This window comes from Rousettus aegyptiacus, unplaced genomic scaffold, assembly GCF_014176215.1.
Source record: "Rousettus aegyptiacus isolate mRouAeg1 unplaced genomic scaffold, mRouAeg1.p scaffold_m13_p_4, whole genome shotgun sequence".
NCBI classification, from domain to species: domain Eukaryota; kingdom Metazoa; phylum Chordata; class Mammalia; order Chiroptera; family Pteropodidae; genus Rousettus; species Rousettus aegyptiacus.
Window position 1 is genome coordinate 71,844,806 of NW_023416307.1, and position 9,548 is coordinate 71,854,353.

Below are 9,548 nucleotides of genomic sequence, written 5' to 3' on the forward strand. Positions count from 1 at the left end.
AAGTACAAATTGGTAGTTAGAATATAGTATGGGGATGTATAGAATAAAGTAGATAGTCAATAATATTATAATAACTATGTATGGTATCGGATGGGTACTAGATTTACTGGGGTGACCTTTCATACGTTGTATAATATATAATAATATAATGTCTAATCATCATTTTACACACCCGAAAGTAAATAAATTTGTATGCCACTGTAATTGCGAAGTTAATAAATTATTTTTAAAACTGTGTTTTTAGTATCTGAACATGTTAAAGAAGTAAGTTACTGGGAATGTAACCTGGTACTGCCACTACAGAAAACAATATAGAGGTTCCTTAAAAAATTAAAAAAATATACCTGTATGATCCAGCAATTCCATTTCTGAGTGTCGATCCGAGGAAATGAAGTCACTGTCTCAGAGATACACGTACCTCTGTGTTCCTTGTAGCACTATTCATAATAGCCAAGACATGGGAACAACCTAAGTGCCCATTGATGGATATTTGGATAAAGAAGATGTGCACATGCACACACACGCCCACACACAGAATGGAATGTTATTCAGCCACGAGAAAGAAGGACGTCCTGCCATTCGGGACAAGATGGGCAAAGCTATCGCGCTAAGTGAAATAAGTCAACGAGACAAAGACAAATACCATATGACTTCACTTATATGTGGAATCTAAGAAAACCCCTCAAAGATACAGAGAACATATTTGTTGTTGTCAGAGGTGACAGGTGTGTGTGTAGGGGTGGGGCGGGGGATGAGTAAAAGAGATCTAAAGGTACAATGTTCTATTATAAGATGTATAAATCCTGGGCGTGTAATGTGCAGCAGGGTGATTTACTTAACAATTCTTTAATGTACATCTGAAAGTTGCTGAGAATATATTTTAGAAGTTCTTATCACAAGAAATAAACCGTAACTCTATATGGTGACAGATGTTAACTAGACTTATTGTGGTCATTTTCCAATATATACAAATATCAAATTGTTATGTTGTATACCTAAATCTAAGACGATGTCATATGCCAATTATATCACAGTAAGTAAGACTGGAAAGAAAAAAAATATTCTTCAAGTGCATGTCAGGTGCCTAGTCAGTGAGTGATATTACATGGGAGTGATGAGGAAGAATGAGAGGTGCAAAAGAACTCAGAATGTAGAATCACTGGGACTTGATATATTAGATGTGATGGAGCTGGTCAGTAAAGAAGAGTGGAGTCACTTGGTGGCTGGGCAGGTGGTCATCAAAAACTGAGATCAAGAACTAGCAGCGGCGAGTTTGTGGAGAGAGCGTGCTTTGAACAACCATACGATGCATACTTAGCAGAATGGGTCTACTGGAGCTTAATATAAATAGTCTTAGGAATCATTGGGGTACCTGAGGCATATTTAGTGATGACTTATCCATCGAAGAGCGTGTACAAACAGGAGAAAGGCATCAAACGAAATTTTAGGAAGTTATATTTAGAAGAAGTTATACACCGCCTATGTTAATTGGCTAACATCTGATCCCTTTTTCTACCGCATAGTCTTGATCACTGACTGATGTTAACACACACTCGAGAAGCCAAAAGAGCTAGAAACTGACTTTCCCATCCCGTTCGCACCTAGAGTGAGGGGACTTGACTTAGATTTGGCATAAAGAAAAAGGAACCAAGACAAAGAGATACTGGTTGCAAAGGCAGCAATATGAAGACTCTAGCAAATGTATCTTGCATCCACAATATGGCATTGTCAGTGTGAGCTGGCATTCTAAATTCAGCAGAAGTGACCCAGATCTCATGGAGCTAGTGTTGGGACAGGATTTGGGCTGTTGCTTGGCTCCTTTGCTTTCTTCCCTTCCTGCTCGTTTTCCCCCCAGCTGATTCCTCCAGTTTCTCTTACACTTCTATCTTAGAGCCAGTTTCCATTCAATCAACTCATTTCCTGTTGCAACAAAGAGGCCTGACACATCAAAGAAAGACTTGGGAGATACCAGAAAAGAATACTGAGCAGAGTGATCAGAAAAGCAAAAGGGAAACTGGAAAGCTGAATGTTGTCAACCTTAAAAAAAGACAACCAGGGGGACAGTTTCATAAACTGTATAAATGTCTAACCAATGTGCTTCATACTTGAAACTAAGAATAAAATTAAATTTTAAAAAAGAAATGATATTGTAGAAGAATGAAGCATAAGCCAAATGCCAAAAGTAAATGCTCTAACAGGACAAGGAGTTATCAGATTTCACTGAGTGTGACAATCAAGAGATTTTACTGGCTTTAGTGACGGCAGTTTCTATTATGTGATAGAGTTGAGGCCAGAACATAATTAAATGAAAGGGAAACAAATGAGTGGAATAAAACCGTCCTCTCCAAAATGTGGACAACAGTTGGCATTTTTTCTGCTTTTCACAGACACATGGAGGTCTTTTTTCTTCTAGAACACTGCAATAAAAGTTTCAAAAGAGAATATAGGAAGGCATGGAGAGGAAAAAGGCAACAGGAGACCAATATACATTGGTGAAAAGCAACCAAGGGGAAGTGAGTAACGAATGAAAAATAACAGAGGCAGATGGATAAGTGTAAGAAAAACAAGCCAAAGAAGACGGAGAGAGAGAGAGAAGTGGTATCTGAGAAAGGCTAAAAGGAAGTAAAAGAAAAGACTCAGAGGCTTGGGGGTGAATGCTTGTCGGTCCTGAGCGTTTTTTTCTTTTTTAATTCAAAGTTTATTTTACCAATGGAATTTGTATATGATTAAAGAGCTTTCAATTTTTAAATCATTTTATGAACTTTGTTTATAAATTTTTAAGTATAATGGCGCTGCCCCAAAGTTCTTTCCATATTTAAACATTGCGTTCTGTTTTTACAATGATTAGAAGTGAACTTCTCTAGAAATCCTGCTTGTTTTACTTGAGAACACTTTTCTCTCTGCCAGCCTTGTGGGATGTGTGTGTGTGTGTAGAATAAAACCATCAATGTGCATTTGTGTGTATGTGTGTGTTAGCAGAATAAAACTGAGCCAAAACTGGATCCTGAATGAAGGCAATACATATAATGAATGTCAATGATTCCAGTCATTAAGTTGATTTTTATATGAATGGCCATCCTTCCCTGCAATTCCAATCACTAAATAATTGAAAACTCTCAAACTCAACTTGTGTGGGGCTACTTATTTATTCATAAATGCTGGAAAACAGCAGAAGGATATTTTCTACAAATATCCTAGTATGTATATACACCAAAATTTACCTTATGAAATCATTATAGTTAGGTTAACAAAATAATAAAACATATTTAAGGGAATAATTCAGTCTTACAGACATATTCTAAATTTTAGTCACAAAAAATAAAATACAGAACTTACTATTTTTCCCATTTCACCTGTCTATTTCACCATATGATAAATACGATCTAAACTTATTATAAATTAAACAGCATTTAAAATGTTATATATAAAGAATAATGAATATTACACAAATCATTTCTCTCTTACCCATAATTTTTGAGAAGTCGTAGAGATTCTTTCAATACATTGAGCTTTCTAAAGTAGAAAAATATACAGTAGCCCCGGATTGACAATAACATAGGCAGCAATTCTTTGGACGCTGATTTATTTTTGAGGCTTCATTTCCCAAACACAGGAAAATATTTATATTAATTTGCTTTGAGTAGAAGAGTCAACCAATTATACAATTGTGTGTTTTTGCCAGAAGAGAAGAGAGTGCAGAACTACAATTCTCCCGAGAGTACACAAGGATTCCCTTTAGGACAAAGCTACTGGGCATTACGGACCTGGACATGTATGAGAAGTCCATATTGTCCCATAGGGCATTATAGACTCTGAAATAATGAAATCAAGTCATTGTAGACAGTCCTAGTTTTAAAAACTGGGACTACACTTTATGCCACTATTTTCTATATGTCTGCATGTTTTGCAGATAATATACCTATACAGTATGCATACAATTCTGCAACCTACCATTCCTTATTGATATATTTAGAATGGTAGCTCTAGAGAAAGGACTTGAAGTTTCTACTCTGATCCTTTCTACATTTTTATTTTTCCTTCTCCCAAAGAAAGGAGATATCCATTTGATGTGTGAAATGACAAGATTCTGGTGGGACCACATGTTTATGGGACATCCAAGGGTCATCCTGTGACTGACTTACCATTGCTTTTCTCTTCTTTTAGCAGAAATGCTAAGTAGTCCCTGGGCATGTTCCTTTTGAATAGGCCCAGTCATCTCACTCTTCTTGATCAAAGAAGTAAGCTTACTCATGGAATTTTTTTAAGAGAACCCCAAACCCCCATACCTCATCAGCGGCTCAGCTCTGCCCAATTCCTGGTCCATGTGGAGGGAGTACATAAAGGGGATGTTGGAAGCCCAGCTATGTCAAAGGGTCAACCGATCCCAGCTCCGGCCCTCCTGGCCCCATCACCTGCACCATCATCTGGGAGTGAAAAGGCAAAATTTGAAGCCAGGTGTCTCTCCATGGAACAAAAGGTCGCCAAATTGGGCACCTGGACCACATTAATTTTTGAAAGTTATTTTTTTTTATTGGTTATAGAATTCATAGTTGGCAGATTTTTTTTTCTCCACAATTCAAAAAGTGTCACTCAATTATCTTCAAAGGCTGTGCGCTTTCCTCCCCCTCTGGCTACCTTCAAACTTTTCTTTTTATCTTTGGTTTTTAGGCACTTCAAAATAATGTGTCTAAGTGTTTTTCTTTTTTTACTGTGTCTGTGATTTGGTTTCTGTTCTGGTATTTATCATGCTTCAGGTTTTATGTACTTCTTGGATCTTCGGTGTGATGCCTTTTATTATTTTTCAAAAGATCTTTACTTATGTTTTCAAATATTTCTGCTCCACTCTCTTTACCTCTCGGATTCCAATTATGTATATGTTAGATAACTTGATATCCTTTCAAAGTACTTGAATGTACTGTTTTGGTTTTACTTTATTTGTACTTAATTTTGGTATCTATTAACCTACATTCATGTTCAATGTTCTTTCCCCCATGTATCTAATTTACTGGTAAACTCAACAAAGGCATTCTTTACCTTGTTATCATGTTTTTAGAAAATTATTTCTAGCATTTCATTTGATGTTTTTAGTAAATTTATTGAGGTAACATTGGTTAATAAAATTAAATAGGTTTCAGTTAATCAAGTTAATAATACATTATCTCTTTATTGGGTGGTTCCATTGATTTTTTAAAAATACTTTTTATTTCTCACTCTAAATTTTCTATCTAGTCATACATGGAGACTTTAACTATTAGTCATGATCATTTTAAATTTGTTTACTGATAGTCCCAACCTTTGAGTCATATCTACGACTGTTTTTTTTTTTTTTTGACTGCTTTTTCTTTTAACATTGGGTTGTTTCTTTCTTGCTTTTTTTGTTTGTCTCACAATTGTTAACAGTTAATGCGTGACAAAGTGAGGGAGCCAGGCAGGAAAAAGAATGTTTTGTGAAACAGAAAAGGTGATTGTGAAACAAGTTACAACTGCGTGTAACCAAGTTTGAATTTTTTTTTTTTTTTTTTTGAGGGGAGGAACACCATGAGCAAGTTTCGAGCATGAACTACAAATTTATATCAACCAAAGGGCAAATGATTGTGGGTAGGTGTTCACCAACTCCCATCATAGAAGATAAATGATCTGGGAGAGAGTCTATGAATATCGATACCCCTGTTTTTATACCATGCCTTAAGTGAAGGTAGAATAGCTCTGGCTATCAGAGAAAGCGCTCAGAGGCAGATGTACAATTAGAAAAGATATGGGCAGGAACCAACAGTATTTTGTGGCAGAGAATCTATAGGAATCAATGAACAATGTGATCTGTGAGTCACACTCAAGCAACCCACCCTTGAAAAACTAAAGGTGCGGTTTGTTCATAAATAATCAAAGAAATGATGAGAAGTGGAAATCGTCTGTATCAAAGTGTGACATAGCATACACTTTGTAGATAACACTTAACAAAAAGCCTCTTAACTGGAAGAGAGGCTCCTCTGAGAGTGGCCAAAATTCCCCTAAAAGAGTGGCGAATGTCAATTACTTTATAGTCTTTGAAATCTAAAGAAATACTTATAACACAGTTCAGGTACACATGATCACCATCCATTGGTTCAGTGTTTATAGTGTCTTATACACAGGGCAGCCAAAATTGTGTCATGAATAGTGCCCCTGATCTGAGCAGTGCATACAGTCTGACCATTCATAATCCCTCAATCCTTCTATACACACTTTTTCCCAACAAGCTCATTATGCTTACATCCCCAGTTTATAAGCGCTGTCCCATTGTTTTTATACTTTCAGTGCAACAGATGGGAAGTCAGATATTACTGGATTTTCCTTCGTTAGTAACCCAGTCTCTGTCTGGAAGCTTGTAGAACTTCTCTTTAACCCTGGAGTCTGGGACTGTTTGACAGGAGCGTATTCTCCTTGGGGCTAGTATACTGTAAGTGATATCCATTGTTTCTAGGAAATGGGCCCATGAGCTATAGTTTAAAATGAGCAAACCTGACTAGCCTATGCGAGAATCACGGGCTAGGAAGGAGTAAATGCTCTAGAGATCCCCTCTAGTAGTAGATTCTCTCCTAGTTACTCTTAAAAGATGAACACTACAATTTTTAAAGTTTTCTGAGTTGTTTTAATATTATACGGTTTCGTACCTCTTGCATTTTGATATAATAGTGTTCTTCCTCACAATCTAAACCTTTTTGCTCTGCCTAGTTGAAGAGAGAGCAAGAACCCTTACAAAAGCATGGAGGGACTGGGCACTCGGATCTCCATCAGTACTAAAGATACTTCTGTTAAGTCCCTCTTCTTATATAACAAGGACCATTTTCTCCTAATATTTATTGAAATGAAGAAATTTTTAATTCAATTGGCCTTAGTGTGTACAGTGCAGTGTTGCACTTCGGTCCTCACCCTTGAATACTTCTACCCTGAATACCTGTTAAGTCTTCTTAACAGGTCTTATATCAGGTCTTCTGTATACATGAGTCTTCTTCTTAATTCTTCCATACTGCTCAGCAATACCAGGCCATCACCTGGAGATTCTACAGCAACCATGAGTATCCAAAGATATTACCAATTTAAACAAATTGTATATTTACCACATTAGAGCTCTTTTAATTTTAGGAGTTGGTCAACAAAGAAAGTCACTATACATTCCTTACAAAGCTGTCACTGATAGAAAAATAAATATTACATTGAAGGATTTTATAGTTGTTTCAGAAATGAGAATCATTCCATATTATATCATGTAATTGCAGAGGTACATCATTTTTACTTATATAATAGTAAACATGTATGAGATTATAAGAAGAGTGAGAACTGCATTTCTGAATTTCTTCTTTATTAGACATCTAAAGATAAATACTGTACACTTCAAGAATTTGAGAGGATATATTCTGAAAAATCTGAAAATTCTTAAATGCCATTATTGCCTATGTTATCCCTGATAAAATGTACCATGTATTTTCATATATTTGATTCATACTTTTATTCAATAGTCTACTCTAATGTTACCACAACTTACATTATTTTTGATAAAATACACCAATCTCATATTTTGTGCTTTAAAACTTTCTTTACTACAAAGAATGTTTTTTCTTCAGGGACAGTTTCCTTCAAGAAGTCTTTTTACCTAAGTCTCAGAATAATCAAGAAGCAACAAAAATTTTGATATACAAGCTCCAGACAATTGTCTTAGCTCACTCACACTAGCTTCAAAGAAAGAAACATGCAAATGTCTGTAACAGTAAAATTGCAAACTACTATATATAATTTAGAAGAAATTTACAGTCAAAATTGCAAACTAAATGCTTAATTTTCAAAACAATATTCTATTTTTCATAAAGAATTCAGTTTTATGTGATACAAAGATCTTCCATTGGAACAAAAATCTGTTGTAGTTGATTTACACAGCATTCATCAACTGCCATAGACACTAGCCCTCTGTTAAAATTATGAAGCTGGGGCTAATTTACATCACTCTAGATGCCTCGTATTGTGAAAAGTTTGAAAAAAAAAAAGTTCGAAATTCACCTTAAAACTGTTATTTACTTATTTGTTTGTTTGTTTTATTTTTATTATCCTCAAGGCACCTATGACTTCTTTATTCCTCAGACTGTAAATGAAAGGATTTAGCAGGGGAATTATGATTGTGTAAAATAAAGAATACATTTTGTCCTGATCATCAGAGGGGCCAGACCCAGGGCGCACGTACATGAAGAAGAGAGTGCCATAGAACAAGGAGACAGAGAGCAGGTGGGCACTGCACGTGGAGAAGGCTTTGCTCCTGCCCTTTTCAGACTTCTTTTTTAGGATGGCAACGAGAACACGAGTATAAGAGACTATGATGGTCATAAACGTGAAAGCTTGTATAAAGACTGAAAATATAAAAATCAGGAGCATATTAACTCCAGGGTCAGTACAGGAAATCTTAAACAGTTGTAAGATTTCACAGTAGAAATAATGTATTACATTAGACTTGCAGAAAGTTAATCTAAATAACAAACCGATGTGCATCATGGGATGAAGAAACCCAATAATATATGAAACACCTAATAATTGAATGCAAAAGATATTGGACATCACTACTGGATAAAGCAAGGGGTTACATATGGCTACATAGCGGTCATAGGCCATCACTACCAGGAGAAAACATTCTGTGTTTGCGCTGGAAGCAAAAATGTAAAATTGAGTGATGCACTCAACCAGGGATATCATATGATTCTTAGATAAAAAATTAATTAGCATCTTGGGAGTCACAGCGGATGAAGAACAGGCATCTGTGAAAGCTAAACTCCCAAGAAATAAGTACATGGGGGTATGAAGGTGGGGGTCCTTCCAGATGAGAAAAATTAGTCCCAGGTTGCCCACCATGGTGATGAAATAGATGACCAAGAACAACAGGAACAGGGGGACCTGCAGCCCTGGAAGAACTGTGAGTCCTATGAGAAAAAACTCAGTCACCTGTGTTTTGTTTGCCTCCATTAAATCCACTCAGGCTGATCACTGCAATGGAAGAATAAGTGAGAACACAGTTATGAAAGATTATGAAAATAATAACATATAAAAAATAGTGCATCTTCTTTATGTATCCCCTTTAATCAGAACATTTACCTTTTCCCTTAAATAAGACTTCATTACAAACAATAAGTGTTTACAAAACTGGTTCTAAAAATTAGGGGAAAATATAAAACGTAAAGATTTTTAAATTTTATTTAAAAAGGTAAAGATTTTTATTTTTTAATTTGGAAAAATTGATTGCAATTTAATAATTATTTTCTAATTTTAAAATCTTTAGAAACAAAATTTCTATTTTTAATCTTTAAAAATAGATAAAAACTTTAAAAACATGCTAAAGATTATTTTTCAAAACTAAATAGCACACTTTCTAAATAATAGAGCATATCTCTTCAAGTTAAGAATAGCTCGAAATACTCATTCTGACCATTATTATACAGTATTATCTTAGAAATTGCATTACATCTAAGATATTAAATAATATAATACATATATAAAATATAAAAATTATAGGACATAAATTCATATTTTTG

General features: G+C 35.2%; 1 protein-coding gene across 1 annotated transcript; it reads right to left on the bottom strand.

Annotated features, from left to right (window-relative positions):
* Positions 1 to 8,049: 8,049 nt before the first annotated feature.
* LOC107506349 (olfactory receptor 5AC1-like) lies at positions 8,050 to 8,985 on the bottom strand. Its single transcript, XM_016137032.2, has one exon. The coding sequence runs from the start codon at positions 8,980 to 8,982 to the stop codon at positions 8,050 to 8,052; it is 933 nt and encodes a 310-aa protein (XP_015992518.1). The 5' UTR covers positions 8,983 to 8,985.
* Between the last annotated feature and the right edge of the window lie 563 nt (positions 8,986 to 9,548).